Source organism: Poromitra crassiceps, assembly GCF_964638095.1.
Source record: "Poromitra crassiceps genome assembly, chromosome: 19".
NCBI classification, from domain to species: Eukaryota; Metazoa; Chordata; class Actinopteri; order Beryciformes; family Melamphaidae; genus Poromitra; species Poromitra crassiceps.
In genome coordinates, this window is record NC_139646.1 from 29227070 (window position 1) to 29243348 (window position 16279).

General features: G+C 45.8%; 1 protein-coding gene across 1 annotated transcript in view; it reads left to right on the forward strand.

Moving 5' to 3' along the window:
* The window catches only part of ddx27 (DEAD (Asp-Glu-Ala-Asp) box polypeptide 27), a gene marked incomplete at its 3' end in the record, with an annotated part of 31927 nt that extends 15648 nt beyond the window's left edge, over positions 1-16279 (forward strand). The window contains exons 11-20 of the mRNA XM_083656304.1: positions 1273-1372; positions 2107-2248; positions 6175-6328; positions 8133-8214; positions 8480-8657; positions 10268-10374; positions 11152-11239; positions 12236-12327; positions 13001-13121; positions 16173-16279. Coding sequence (XP_083512430.1) covers positions 1273-1372; positions 2107-2248; positions 6175-6328; positions 8133-8214; positions 8480-8657; positions 10268-10374; positions 11152-11239; positions 12236-12327; positions 13001-13121; positions 16173-16279 — 1171 coding nt within the window. The remainder of the gene's footprint in view (positions 1-1272; positions 1373-2106; positions 2249-6174; positions 6329-8132; positions 8215-8479; positions 8658-10267; positions 10375-11151; positions 11240-12235; positions 12328-13000; positions 13122-16172) is intronic.

The window sequence follows — 16279 nt, forward strand, 5'->3', positions numbered from 1 at the left end:
TAGATGCCTGAAATAAGGTCTGTAGTTTATGAAATGGTGAACTTTGTGTTCAGCAAGATCATCTTCAGAAATGAACACCACTTTGATGATTTTTGAAGCGTTTTCTGAAAATAGAGATTTTTGGCGTTTTCACATTTACGTTTAAAATATATCATTGTTGTTTGTGAGGATTATCTTGCTGAACACAAAGGTCTCAGTTTCATAAACGTTTGTTAACCATAGGCCTTGAATTACAGATGAGCGAACCAGGTGATGCTAAGTTCTAGCCTACAAAAATATGTCATCCCTGTGGTACTCTATAGTCTGTGATGTAATGGCCGACCAAGTCTGCTAATACAGTTACCTTTTTTGTCTCACTCAGCAGGAGTATAGTACCTCCTCACTCAGCATGAGTATAGTACCTCCTCACTCAGCATGAGTATAGTACCCCCTCACTCAGCATGAGTATAGTACCTCCTCACTCAGCATGAGTATAGTACCCCCTCACTCAGCAGGAGTATAGTACCTCCTCACTCAGCATGAGTATAGTACCCCCTCACTCAGCATGAGTATAGTACCTCCTCACTCAGCATGAGTATAGTACCCCCTCACTCAGCAGGAGTATAGTACCTCCTCACTCAGCATGAGTATAGTACCTCCTCACTCAGCATGAGTATAGTACCCCCTCACTCAGCATGAGTATAGTACCTCCTCACTCAGCATGAGTATAGTACCTCCTCACTCAGCATGAGTATAGTACCTCCTCACTCAGCATGAGTATAATACCTCCTCACTCAGCATGAGTATAGTACCTCCTCACTCAGTATGAGTATAGTACCCCCTCACTCAGCATGAGTATAGTACCTCCTCACTCAGCAGGAGTATAGTACCTCCTCACTCAGCATGAGTATAGTACCTCCTCACTCAGCATGAGTATAGTACCCCCTCACTCAGCATGAGTATAGTACCTCCTCACTCAGCATGAGTATAGTACCCCCTCACTCAGCATGAGTATAGTACCTCCTCACTCAGCATGAGTATAGTACCTCCTCACTCAGCATGAGTATAGTACCCCCTCACTCAGCAGGAGTATAGTACCCCCTCACTCAGCATGAGTATAGTACCTCCTCACTCAGCATGAGTATAGTACCCCCTCAATCATGCCAATAGTACCCCCACACTCATGCCGATAATGCCCCCTCATGCCAATAGTACCCCCTCACTCATGCCAATAGTACCCCCACACTCAGCATGTGTGTGTGTGTGTGTGTGTGTGTGTGTGTGTGTGTGTAGGATGTTGGATGAGTACTTTGAGGAGCAGATGAAGGAGATCATCAGACTGTGTGCCTACCAGAGACAGACCATGCTGTTCTCTGCTACCATGACCGAGGAGGTAGGCCCACACATTAGAGCCCTGCACGGGCCTCAAATTTAAGTCCTAGCCCGACCCGGCCCGGGCCCGAGACAATCAACTCGACCCGACCCGACCCGGCCCGGGCCCGAGACAATCAACTCGACCCGACCCGGCCCGGCCCGGGCCCTAAGGCTTATGAGAATTCTCAGCCCGAGCCCTGTTATGTTATGTTTATCAGGGATTCCCTGATTTAGAGAACAATAAGCTAAACTCAGTATTTACCCAAAGAGGTTAAATCTAACATTATGCTACATTGGGCGGGGGTGTGTGTATGTGCGTGCGTGCGTGCGCCAGGCAGACAGACAGTGTCTGTATAGCCTAAAACTATATATTTATTTCGTTTTATAATCAAATAGTTAATTTCTTAAATTCGTTTATTTGATTGGTAGTTGATTCTGTCATTATCAAGCCAACGTACGACAGAAAACTGAATGTACGTTTGTTCACCCCCACGCAAAGCTAACCGCTAACCCTAACCATGTGCGTTCATCCCCACGCAAAGCTAAAATGCCATCTTGAATTCTGAGAAATGCTCAACGTTGCAACCAAGTAGCAACCAAGCTAATTTGGCTATTATGTACAACACATTTACATGAAAGAGTTTAGTGTAATTAACATGATCTCATAAAGAACATATATGGCCAGCAACTCAACTGTTGTATATCTGTGTGTTGTATTTCTATGTGTTGTATTTCTACATGTTGTATTTCTAGGTGAAAGACCTGGCGGCGGTCTCATTAAAGCAGCCAATCAGGATCTTTGTTAACAGCAACACGGACGTGGCTCCGTTCCTCCGACAAGAATTCATCCGAATCCGACCGAACAGAGAGGGCGACAGAGAGGCTGTGGTCGCTGGTAAATACACAACTGTATCAGCAGCATATTGAATTGTTCTGTGTCAAACACAGAGGCCATTTACGCCTTGCACTAACACGCATTTTCTGTGGTCAGATTGCAATCGGATAATGCTTGACCACCGTAGCCTGATTTCATTTACACCTGGCGTTAACATGTGTTTTGGGTGATCAGATTGCAATCCAATTGCAATCCCATCACCCAAAACGGGTGTCCTCTTAATCCGCATACAGTTGCTGTATGAGAGGACACATTGCATTTGTGTTCAATGTGTACTAGAGAGCTGCAAACCCGAGGGTACCCTCACGGGCCCCTCGGGCCTGGCCAATACGGGCTGGGGCCGGGCTTTTTTTTAAATGAATTGCTCCGAGCTGGCCGGGCCGGGCCGGGTTCAGGCCCGTTTCAATAATAAAATAAAATGAAGCTGTATTACTCGCTTTATTTTATTTTATTTTTTACAATGCGTCCCTGACCACCTCCGGAGGTGGTTTGGCCGATCAGATCGCAATCTGTCCTCAATGTGTCTTGGGGGTGTTTACACCTGTACTTTCAAGTAAGGATGCGCGATATGGATTTTTTCAACCGATAAATATCTGCTTCTCCTGGCCGATAACAATATGATATTCCGATAATTATAATAATAAAAAAAAAATATATATATATATATTTATTATTTTTTGGTTTTGTTCTTAACACGTTCACTGCCGTTGACGAGATATCTCGTCTTAAAAAAACCGGTTGACTGCCGTTGACGAGATATCTCGTCTTAAATCTTTTTTTTTTTTTTTTTACGGTGGGACGTCGATCAACCCCTTTTACATCTCATATTAAAATATGGGAGGTATTGAATGTGTATAATCTATTTTACCGACCCACTAAGTGGCGACAGTGCTCTCCAGACGAGAGAAAGCCAAGCAAAAACAGCCGCGTGAGGAAGCCATTCTCATGAAAATGGATTGGCGAAAACGCTTTCGCTTTCGCGCAGGGAGCTGGCGGTGGGGGATTGCAAATTTGCATAATAGATTACGGGTGGAACACACTTTGAAACACGCAGCATAAATAAGACCAGAATCGCAAAAGCTTCATCAAAGCTCTCAACCGAAACCCCAAGAAACGAGCGAGCCCATCCAGACTCGCCCAAAGAGCGGCCGCCAGCGAACAGGCAGCAGCAGCAACTCGCTTGTGACACGCCCGCTGCAGAGCCAGGGAGGCAGGAGGAGAACACACACGGAGGGAGGAGTTTGAAGGAGAGGGGGGTTTCCTGCTGTTATGGAGGAAATTACTGTTCAAAACTATTGTTTAGATGTCTGACGTCTTACTGATGCCAAAAATGAATGGTTAAAGTGACTGTTCTATCGAATTTCACAAAAAGGCATTTTTCTCAGCTTAAATTTTCAGATGCTGAAACCATGCTGTATTCAAGTGCTAATGCCTACATAACTACTAACTCTACAAACTAACTCTTTTAGACAGAGAAAGCACACATTCTATTAGTTCTTTTGAGATATTTTGTGTTCACAAAATCTTAGCAGAAAATAATCCTCGGCTGTTGAAAGATGAGCCAGAATCCTCAAAAAAAAACCTTGGCAGAAGCTACCTACAGTAAAAAAAAAAACGGCTGGCAGTGAATGTGTTAACCTGTATTTTATGCACACCTGAGGCAGATGTAGCAGAGTCCTGCACCGGGTCGGGGTTCCGCGGGGCCCCGCCGGGTACCCGCAAAAAAACGCGGGGGGCGGGTAAAAAATACACTTCTGTAAATTGGTGGGTCGGGCGGCGGGTAAAAATTAATAAATGCGGACGGGCGGCGGGTGGAACAACGACAACGTATGAGCCTTGTGTGTTTTTCTGTTACACTCAGATGGAGGCAGGGGGTGTGTCTGGCAGGCAGGGGGTGTGTCTGGCAGGGGGGGTGTCTGGCAGCTGGTCTGACTCGAACAGGAGAAAAGTTTCTGTCCACGTTTTCGCAGTTTGTTTACATAACCGGCATCGTTTCAAGTATGCGCATACTGTGCAATGTGTGACGCTATATGGACTGCACAAAACATTCAAAACTCAGCTGCGGTCAAGGTGATTGATTGGAGACAATACGAGTCGGACAGATAATATAGTAGGCTAACGTTGGCTTCCAGTCAAACATACACACTGGCTGTTTTCATAGCAACAGGCAAGAACATGTCATGGATGGATAGCGTGAAAGTAGAGAGGTCTCATCCCAACGTGGATTTACGTTCCTCCAACAGCGATCATAAAGGCAGTATGGATTATACCGGACATATTGGAAATAGCTGGTAAGTCACTTTGCTTGCTGTAACTGTCTGTGTGTCTGATAGCAGAGCTATCCAGCTGGTTAGTGAGCTAGCAGCTGCTAAAAGCTAATTAACGTACATCAGCTGACGAGTCTCGGCCAGAAAGACTGCTGTTCGCCTCTCGTGTGAAACGGTGGCAGTTTCGTTTGGTTCACTACAAAATGTTTGCACTGCAGATTAACGGTTATTATATATATGCGGTTCCGGGTCGGGGGACGGGTCTCATGTCTGCGGGGCGGGGTGGGTTGCGGTACTGATTGATCATATGTGCGGGTTCGCGGAGCGGGGTCGGTACTGCACGTCGCGGGGCCGGGCGGAACCGGGTCTTGAAAATCAGACCCGCGCAGGACTCTGAGATGTAGTGAGCAGAGCTCTGGCCTAACCAAATCTGACATCACTGTGAACACTTCTGATATGATTGTTTTAACGGTTGTGATATGATTGTTTTAATCACTCAATTATAGTCAATATAAAAATAAAGGCTTTTATAGAACCGAAAGCCAATGACTGCTTAGTCTGTAGATAAAACACAATGACAAAAGGCATGGTAAGGGCCTGTGTCCACCTAGTGACTTTTCATCAGCTCCGGCGTCTATTTTCAGTTGTTTCCAATGGGGGAGAGCGTATGCGGGTGCACACAGACGTCTAGAGAAAGTGCGCTAATTTAGCCTGGGTCCAGTGAATGGGGCAGGCACTATAAACCATCTGTGTCGTTTCACTTTTTACTGAAAAATGCTGCCACCAGATTAAAGAAAAGACACTGTGATGTTGACTGATGCTTTTTATGTAGCCTAATATGCTCTCTTAGATGGCTCTGTCCAGCAGCTGCAGTAGCTAGCTTAACTCCAAAGTCCCTTTGGTTTATAGTGGGACTCCCGGCTAGCGCGGTTAGCTAAACGTTAGCGGGTTGTTTTAGACACAATCCCTGGACGTTTCATTTCGGGTAAAGGGGTTTCCACTAGTTTCTATCATGTTTCTATATGTTTACGCCAGCTCGGTGAGTATGAAGTGCTTTTGCGGGGCTGTTTGATCACAAGCGGTTTGTCTGCCAAGTGGGGGAGCCTGAAGTGTAGGCCGCGCTATGTGAGCTAACACTCGCTAACGACAACAGCTAACGTAAACAACAAACAAATCCGCCCGCATCATCGCCAGGTTTGGTTTAACGTAATGCCAGTTTAGACGTTTCCCCTCCTCAGAAACCCGTGCGGGTCATGGACTGCAAATTGCAATAGCGTTGTGTGATAATCTGAAACTGAACAACAGCAACATACTGACAGCAGCCATGTTTGGCCAGGCAGCACTGCAGTTGTCACGTCACAAGCGTGCGACAACAATAGCTCCGCTTCCGAGGCAAAAACAAAGCCTGATTATCGGCTGGTGATTTATCGGAAAAAGGCCATTATCGGAATAATAAATAACAGCGCAAAATGGCCATATCGGCCGATCCTTTATCGGTCCGATAATTAATAATCGTGCATCCCTAATTTCAAGTGGTCAAGCACTATCCGATGGCAATAAATGGCCTCATAGACTGTATAACAATATGGACGTACGCTGCGTGAAGTCATGAACACGAGTTTGGTGTTTTGACCGTCGCCATCTTGTTTTTGTTGTCAGCTCTGCTCACCAGGACCTTCCAGGACCATGTGATGCTGTTCACTCAGACTAAGAAGCAGGCCCACCGGCTGCACATCCTACTGGGCCTCATGGGGTTAAAGGTCGGCGAGCTGCATGGAGACCTGAGCCAGAGCCAGAGACTGGAGAACCTGAGGTACACACACACACCTAACACACACACATTAGCGCTACCGCAACACGTACACACACACACCTAACACACACACATTAGCGCTACCGCAACACGTACACACACACCTAACACACACACACACACATTAGCGCTACTGCAACACGTAGCTGTTGTGCTATGTCAGTTATGCTAACAGCCGGCTTTCCCGGCACTTTAGTCTGGTGTTTTCCGGCCGGAGAGAGCTTCCTCCGGTCATAGTGAATCTTATATTGACTGAAGGCTCGGGCCCGTTGTTTACTGAGCAATGTTGTGTTGTGTCAGTTAGCACAACCGTTAGCTGCTGTGTTGTGTCAGTTAGCACAACCGTTAGCTGCTGTGTTGTGTCAGTTAGCACAACCGTTAGCTGTTGTGTTGTAGCTGCGTTAGCTGTTGTGTTCCCCAGCTCCAGCAGCAGCAGATGGGCTCCCGGCTACAGCACTCCGCGCTGCCTGCTGCCTCTGCTGCCTGCTTGTGACTAGAGTGCAGGTGACGACTAAGTTCCCTGACGACTAATCTATTTGGTTTAACTTAGACTAGTCGACTAGTCTATAAGTAAGAAAACAGACAAAACTGAACGCAATTTAATCTATAAGGTTAAAACATCTGAAAAAAATTGTTTTATTTAAGAGCCATTTGAAACCATTAATTACGTTCGTAATAATTGTCAATATTCACAACATCTTGCGCTGTTTATGAACATTATTGCACATCAGAAAACATCAACAACTCACCCCAGCACCGTGTATTCAGGCTCAATAGAATCCATTTAACTTTCAGAAGCCTTTGCGTTCGACAAAGTTGAGTGGGAACTGGGAAGCATCTTGCACAGTCATTCATTGCCATATGAGCTGCGTTATCTTGTGTGTCTACTGAAGTGTTAGCTTGTCTGGCTAAAACCCGTTAGCAATGTTCTAGCATCACGTCCTGCTGTCCTGGCGTCCACATGCCTGTGCTGAATGTGGGTGGAGTGGTTAACGTTATGTGCCAGTTTGATCTGATACATACAGCCTACATACAAGCATATTTTCATTTACTGCCACAGCTCCCGCCCACATTGTTTATTATTATGATCATTTAATTATTCGTTTAACCGACTAGTATTTCTCGTGCCGACTAGTGAGGGAGTGGGATTTTAAACGTTTAATCGACTAGTCGTCTGCATCCCTACTTGTGACTAATATCCCCACATTCAAAGACCTTCATACTCCCTGAGCTGGTGTAAATAGAAAATCAAAACTCTCCTCATGCTTTACCTGAAATGAAACATCCAGGGTGTGTGTTGGTGACTCTCTCCTCTGCTCCGCTGTGCGGTGCTCTTCTCTCCTCTCCTCTCTCCTCTCTCTTCTCTTCTCTCTCCTCTCCTCTCTCCTCTCTCCTCTCTCCTCTCTCCTCTCCTCTCTCTTCTCTCCTCTCTCCTCTCCTCTCTCTTCTCTCCTCTCCTCTCTTCTCTCTCCTCTCTCCTCTCTCCTCTCTCTTCTCTTCTCTCCTCTTCTCTCTCCTCTCCTCTCCTCTCCTCTCCTCTCCTCTCTCTTCTCTCCTCTCCTCTCTCCTCTCCTCTCCTCTCTCCTCTCTCCTCTCCTCTCTCCTCTCTCCTCTCTCCTCTCTCCTCTCTCCTCTCCTCTCTCCTCTCCTCTCCTCTCTCCTCTCCTCTCCTCTCTCCTCTCTCCTCTCTCCTCTCCTCTCTCCTCTCTCCTCTCCTCTCTCCTCTCTCTTCTCTCCTCTCTTCTCTCCTCTCCTCTCTTCTCTCCTCTCCTCTCTCCTCTCTTCTCTCTTCTCTCCTCTCCAGGCGTTTTAAAGATGACCAGATAGACATCTTGGTGGCGACAGATGTAGCAGCCAGAGGTCTGGACATTGATGGAGTGAAAACGGTGAGTGGAAAATCTACATTAGAATTGAAGAAAATTAATGTACGTCTCTGTCTCTCACCCTGCCTCTCTCTCAATCAGGTGATTAACTTCACCATGCCCCCTCTCTCTCTCTCTCTCTCTCTCTCTCTCTCTCTCTCTCTCTCTGTGTCTATGTCTCTCTCTCAGGTGATTAACTTCACCATGCCTGGCACAGTGAAGCACTATGTTGGCCTAACCCTCTCTCTCTCTCTCTCTCTCTCTCTCTGTGTCTATGTCTCTCTCTCAGGTGATTAACTTCACCATGCCTGGCACAGCGAAGCACTATGTGCACCGTGTGGGCCGCACAGCGCGGGCGGGGCGGTCCGGCCGCTCCGTGTCTCTTGTTGGAGAGACGGAGAGGAGGATGCTGAAGGAGGTGGTGAAGAGCGCCAAGAACCCTGTGAAGGCCAGAGTGCTGCCTACAGGTAGAGAGACATGCAGACAGACAGACTAGGGATGCATGATATATATACAGTTTATAAAACGGCTCTCTCAAATCAAGCAATCTGATTGGTTCACAGCCATTGTATAAATCCAATAACCCACTCCAATAACCCATGGCCATGGGTTATTGAGTTGCCATGGCAACTCTTACTAAAAGGCTTTGGTTACCTCAAATGACAGTGTAGAAAAAACAAATGGCGGAGACAGCTGTCAGATCCTTGTGAATCGATCTTCGCTTATAACTTTACTAATACTTCGCAGAAAATTTGGTTTTGTACAAGAATAGACGCGGGCTAATGTCTTAACCCCTCTCTCGCGCGCCCTCACTCTTAACCCCGCATTTCTAAATAAGACGTAACGTTAGTTGGTGTCGGCATACGGCTCTGGTGTCGGGCTTTGCAAAAAGCTTTCAGCTTCTCAGCAAGCGCCAGGATTGGCCAATGTCAACTTCAGTCTCCAGAACGATCCAATCAAATCACCCGCACGTCTATCTTCTTGCTAGAGGTCCCGCCTTACAGTAGTGTTTCAACTGACTATCAGAATACCATGCCAGTCGGACTTATAGTATTATTATTATATTTATATTATCATACTTGGAAACCGTTTTATAAAAGCAATATAGCACTCGAGCAGCGTGTGTTGTGGCATATATCCCGCTGATCAGCAGTTATCCCACTCGGCCTGCGGCCTCGTGGGATAACAACTGATCAGCGGGATATATTTGCCACAACACACTGGCTCTCATGCTATATTGCTTAAATATATATAAATTATCAGCTGATATGGGCCATTTTACATCATTATTTATTATTCCGGTAATGACATTTTAGTAGAGCTGATAAGACGGAGCCAACATCCTGCTTTGGCCTTGTCTCTGTGGTTGTGATCATGACGTCAAATATCAGTGTAAAGTAGACTAGAGACTAGAGCCAAAACAAAACATGTCATTTCAGATGATAACACTATTGCAGTTTGTAATACATGTCCTGCAAGGCTGCAGAGAGGAGGCGTTACGTTACACCAAACCTGTCCAGGCAGCGGGGTTGGTTAGTGTTAAAGGGACACTCCACCCAAAAACAATGCTGATTTATTTTGCAAATAATCTCACGCATGTCCGAAAACTGTAAACAGTTTTGCAGGAATTCATTTAGTTTGTCAGTTATTGAGTTGCACAAATGACACCACTGGTCCACAACTTAACTCAAATGAACTCTCAATGTGTGTGTGTGTGTGTGTGTGTGTGTGTGTGTGTGTGTGTGTGTGTGTGTGTGTGTGTGTGTGTGTGTCGCTCTGTGTCGCTCTGTGTGTGTGTGTGTCTCTCTCTGTCTCGCTCTGTGTGTGTGTGTGTGTCTCTCTCTGTCTCGCTCTGTGTGTGTGTGTGTGTGTGTGTGTGTGTGTCGCTCTGTGTCGCTCTGTGTGTGTGTGTGTCTCTCTGTGTCTCTCTCTGTCTCGCTCTGTGTGTGTGTGTGTGTGTGTGTGTGTCTCTCTGTGTCTCTCTCTGTCTCGCTCTGTGTGTGTGTGTGTGTGTGTCTCGCTCTGTGTGTGTGTGTGTGTGTGTGTGTGTGTGTCTGTCTCTGTGTCTCTCTCTCAGAGGTGATCCTGAAATTCAGGGATCATATCTCCAGACTGGAGAAAGACATCTACGCTGTGATGAAGCTGGAGAGAGAGGAGAGAGAGATGGCTGCCTCCGAGGCTCAGGTAGGTTACTTTACAGACACCAAAGGACTAGTGGCAAGTAAAGGGACAGCCCACCCTAAAATCCAAAATACATGTTTCCTCTCACCTGTAGTGCCATTTATCCATCTACATTGTGTCATTTAGCGGACGTTTTTATCCAAAGCGACTTACAATATCACATTTTGTCAACAGTACAGAAATCAACTATGCAACACAATCAATGACAGCTAAGACATTTTGATAGAGTAGAGTAGCATCATGTAGGAAGTAGTTTGAGAAGGAAGAAGTGATCTCCATGGCTTTGGTGTGAGTTGTGGAGTTTTGGAGATATGGTCCGTAGAGATGTCTCCCCTCTCTCCAGTACAATGGAACTCGGCTTCGGCATGACCCGATTACTCGAGATAATCCACAGACCTTGTGTGAGCAGTTTCATGTAGGAACTATTTTCTTTTGACCAAACTACACCCACTAGCTGCAGTTTCATGTAGGAACTATTTTCTTTTGACCAAACTACACCCACTAGCTGCTACTAGCTGCAGTTTCATGTAGGAACTAGGTAGCAGCTAGTTGGTGTACTTTGGCCAAAAGAAAATAGTTGAAAATAGGGAGAATGTTGTGAAAGTTAAAATTGGTGTTTTGTTGGTCAGTTTGCCAATGTGTGTGTGTGTGTGTGTGTGTGTGTGTGTGTCTGTGTGTGTGTGTGCGTGCGTGCGTGCGTGGGTGGGTGGTTGCATGCGTCTGTGTGTGGGTGCGTCCGTGCGTGTGTGTGTGTGTGTGTGTGTGTGTGTGTATGTGTAGATCAGTGTGGCTCAGAAGCGTCTGTGTGACTCTGAGCAGACTCAGAGAGTTTGGTTCCAGACTGAACAAGAGAGGAAGAAGACCCGCAGTGAGTAACACACACAGAGTACACACACACACACACACACACACAGTACACACACACACACACACACAAGCACTTGAACCAACTACAGGTCTTCAGGTTTTCCACAACAACAGAATACCTGAGAACCCGGCCGGGTCTCGGGTCTGTTGTTTCAAAAGGACTCCAGGCTGGGTCTCACCTTGGGATTTTATCACATTTTCTCCCCAATTGTACTTCGCCAATCATTCCCCCTGCTGCCCTGGTCGCTGCTCCACCCTCTGCTGATCTGGGGAGAGCCGTAGACTAGCACCATGCTTCCTCCAAGACATGAGCAGTAGCCAGCCGCTTCTTTTCACCTGACAGCTGTAGCTTCACCGGTAGGACATAGCACGTGGGAGGATCACGCTATTCCAACCAGTTCCCTTCCCTCTGAACAGGCGCCCCGACCGACCAGAGGAGGCGCTAATGCAGCGACCAGGACAAATACCCTCAAACGGGCTTCCCTCCCGCAAACACGAGCCAATTGTGCCTGTATGGTCGCCCGCCCCCCCCCCCCCCCCCCCCCCCAGGCGCAGAGCTGTTTTACCACCAAGCAGGTGTGGGGATCTTAAGAGGGCTCATATCACCATATCCATACCATATCCAGATAATGCTCAGTCATACTAAAACATACTGTTAGCTTGTAACTGTTAGCATGTTTACTGTATAACATAGTGTTAGCATGTAACTGTTAGCAGGTTTACTGTATAACATAGTGTTAGCATGTGACCGTTAGCAGGTTTACTGTATAACATAGTGTTAGCATGTAACTGTTAGCAGGTTTACTGTATAACATAGTGTTAGCATGTAACCGTTAGCAGGTTTACTGTATATCATAGTGTTAGCATGTAACCGTTAGCAGGTTTACTGTATAACATAGTGTTAGCATGTAACCGTTAGCAGGTTTACTGTATAACATAGTGTTAGCATGTAACCGTTAGCTGTATAGCATAGCAACATGTTGTGTCATTGTTCCAGTGTCAAAGGCCCTACAGGACTTTGACCTGGCTCTGAGAGGGAAGAAGAAGAGAGACAAGTTCCTGAAGGATGGAAAGAAGAAGCCACTGACGGTGAGTAGGGGTCGGGGGTCAGGGTGAGTAGAGGTCAGGGGTCAGGTTGTATCAGATTGTGGTACAGACATCAATCATACAGTTACAGTTTTTACAGTTACTACCATATTTTGTTATAATAGTAGTAATTCAAGTTTGGCCTTTGCTAAGCACTGCCCTTGTATTGTTAGCTGCTGCTACTCCGTCAAGCTGTGTGGAGCTGGCATGGAGCGCACACTACGCTTTGTGTTCAGCAAGATATCATCTTCACAAATGAGGACCACTTTTATGACTTTTGAAGCGTTTTCTGAAAATCATGTTTAAAAAACATCTAACATCTAATCTAATTTAACATCTAATCTGCATTTACGCTTCAAAAGTCATAAAAGTGGTCCTCATTTGTGAAGATGATCTTGCTGAACACAAACTTTATGATTGCTGTTAGAATTCAATGATTAGCCGCCGGCTGAAGCACTTTTCTGGAGCTTTCTGGACGCCTTATGTGCATCTTGCACACGCTTCCTGTAGAGGGCGCTGGACCTCAGCAACCTTATTATATCACAGCTTCACATCGGGCCGACCAACACCCAAACAACACTCTCTGACCGTGAGTCTCTCTCTCTCTCTCTCTCTCTCTCTCTCTCTCTCTCTCTCTCTCTCTCTCTACCCCTTTCTCTCTGTGTCTCTCTCCCAGGCGGAGGACAGAGCTCAGTTTGAGATCCTGAAGGCTCAGATGTTTGCGGAGCGGGCGGCCAAGAGAGAGAGACGACCGAAGAGAGCGAGAGCGATGCCGGAGGACGAGGAGCCGCCTACAGGTCAGAGCGCAAACAACACTTCAACATTGTCTGCCTCAGTCTGTGATGTCATCAGTCTTTGATGTCATCAGTCTGTGATGTCATCAGTCTGTGATGTAAGGCCTCTTTGAAAACACAACATGTAGGAAATGGCTCGTTTGTGGAACCGCCTTGTCCAGTTGCCAGAGGATAGGGTGACCAAAAAGATCTTTAATTGGGACAGAGCACATAGTTATCCTTGGTCAAGAGAGGTATCTGCAATATTTTCATTTTGTGATTTACATACGATTTTCATGAATAATCTACAGTGTAATGTAAGTATAGTCAAACAACAACTGTTTCAGATTCAAAAGGAACAATGGATGGAGGAGATTTGGAAGAAACCAAAGCTCAGAAATTATGTCCAAATTAAAGAAAATTATTTTACTGAACCATATGTAATGTCAAATCTAAAAAGAGGACAGAGGTCCCTATGTGCTCAGTTAAGAAGCGGTACCCTACCACTGGCAATTGAGGTAGGTAGATATACATGTGTTCCTGAAGAGTTGCGTTTGTGTGTTTTTTGTGATCTTGGTGTTGTGGAGGATGAATTTCATTTTGTGTTTCATTGTCCCATATACAATGATTTGAGAAATCCTTTATTTGAGAAAATCCAGTTGAAGAATCCCGATTTGTTTTGGTTGTCAGAAGGTCATATGTTGAGTTGGCTTTTTGATAAGGAAATTTTTGTTTTAGCCAGATTTATAGAAAATGCCTGGCGACTAAGACAGGGAACATTGTACCCAGTATAATTGATTCTTTGGAAAGTGAATGTTTCAATGAAATGCCCTCTCCTTTCTTTTCTTTTCTTGATTCTGTATAAAGGTATATTATGATTTGTTGTGTAGCCATCTTGGCGATTGTAAATATGATATAGTGTCTTGTAAGCCCATATGGGCTGGGCACCCAGGTGCATGACACTTAAATAAAAATATCAATCAATCAATCAATCAAAATGTAGGGGACAACAGAAAAGGCTGTACATGCAAAAAAAAAGAAGTCTGTCCACTAGATGTCGCGCTAGAGCAGCATTACAGGCATCAACAAATGTAACATAACTTAACCTTTACATTCACATTCTCAACTCGCACTGTGCTGCCTCACACCTCCATCTGACTCTGTCCTTTGTCCTGTTGTGTGGACTTTCAGTCTGTGTACAAGGGTAATATAGGTTATATAGGTTTCTATAGGCAATATAGGTTTCTATAGGTTATATAGGTAGGTGTCTATAGGTTATATAGGTAGGTGTCTATAGGTTATGTTTCTATAGGCTATATACTGTAGGTAGGTGTCTATAGGTTATATAGGTTTCTATAGGCTATATACTGTAGGTTCTATAGGTTCCTGTAGTAGGCTATGTAGGTTTTTGTAGGGCCTACAGAAACCTACATAGCCTACAGAAAAGTTATGTCTGTTAACAAAAGCCACAGGGCAGTGTACTGAATGCACTATACCTGATAGCCCAAATTAATTATGAATAAACATAAAAAGCTATTTGCAGCATATTTTTAACCTAATTCTACTGAAATGATGACAGACTCAGCTGAGCTGTGTGCACCTGTCCATATTCAGCTGCGATGCGTGCCAGAAAGCGTCGACAGGAGAGAGCGAATGCTAACAGCTAACAGAGGAGAGAGAGAGAGAGAGAATGCTAACAGCTAACAGAGGAGAGAGAGAGAGTGAATGCTAACAGCTAACAGAGGAGAGAGAGAGAGAGAGAATGCTAATGGCTAACAGGAGAGAGAGAATGCTAACAGCTAACAGAGGAGAGAGAGAGAGAATGCTAACAGCTAACAGAGGAGAGAGAGAATGCTAACAGAGGAGAGAGAGAAAGAATGCTAACGGCTAACAGAGGAGAGAGAGAGAGAATGCTAACAGCTAACAGAGGAGAGAGAGAGAATGCTAACAGAGGAGAGAGAGAGAGAATGCTAACAGCTAACAGAGGAGAGAGAGAGAGAATGCTAACAGCTAACAGAGGAGAGAGAGAGAGAATGCTAACGGCTAACAGGAGAGAGAGAGAGAATGCTAACGGCTAACAGAGGAGAGCGATAATGCTAACGGCTAACAGAGGAGAGAGAGAGAGAATGCTAACGGCTAACAGAGGAGAGAGAGAGAATGCTAACAGCTAACAGAGGAGAGAGAGAGAGAATGCTAACGGCTAACAGGAGAGAGAGAGAGAATGCTAACGGCTAACAGAGGAGAGAGAGAGAGAATGCTAACGGCTAACAGACGAGGGAGAGAGAGAATGCTAACGGCTAACAGAGGAGAGAGAGAGAATGCTAACAGAGGAGAGAGAGAGAGAATGCTAACGGCTAACAGAGGAGAGAGAGAGAATGCTAACAGAGGAGAGAGAGAGAGAATGCTAACAGCTAACAGAGGAGAGAGAGAGAGAGAATGCTAACGGCTAACAGGAGAGAGAGAGAGAATGCTACCGGCTAACAGAGGAGAGAGAGAGAGAATGCTAACGGCTAACAGAGGAGAGAGAGAGAATGCTAACAGCTAACAGAGGAGAGAGAGAGAGAATGCTAACAGCTAACAGAGGAGAGAGAGAGAGAGAATGCTAACGGCTAACAGGAGAGAGAGAGAGAGAATGCTAATGGCTAACAGAGGAAAGAGAGAGAGAATGCTAACGGCTAACAGACGAGGGAGAGAGAGAATGCTAACGGCTAACAGACGAGGGAGAGAGAGAATGCTAACGGCTAACAGACGAGGGAGAGAGAGAATGCTAATGGATAACGGATAGCCTCGTTCCTCAACTGTCATCTCAACATTACTTGGATTGACTGATTGAACATTTTAGTTGTAATTGTGAGTCACACTGAACCAATCTCTAACCCTGTTTGCCTCTCTGTCTGCCCACCTGTCTGTCTGCCCACCTGTCTGTCTGCTCACCTGTCTGTCTGCCCACCTGTCTGTCTGCTCACTGTCTGTCTGCCCACCTGTCTGTCTGCCCACCTGTCTGTCTGCTCACCTGTCTGTCTGCTCACCTGTCTGTCTGCCCACCTGTCTGTCTGCTCACCTGTCTGTCTGCAGCAGCCAGTCAGAAAGGAAAAGCCGGTAAAGTGGGACGGAAGTCTGTGTTTGATAAAGAGCTGACCAACACCAGCAGCAAGGCACTGAAACACTACAGGGCAGGGTGA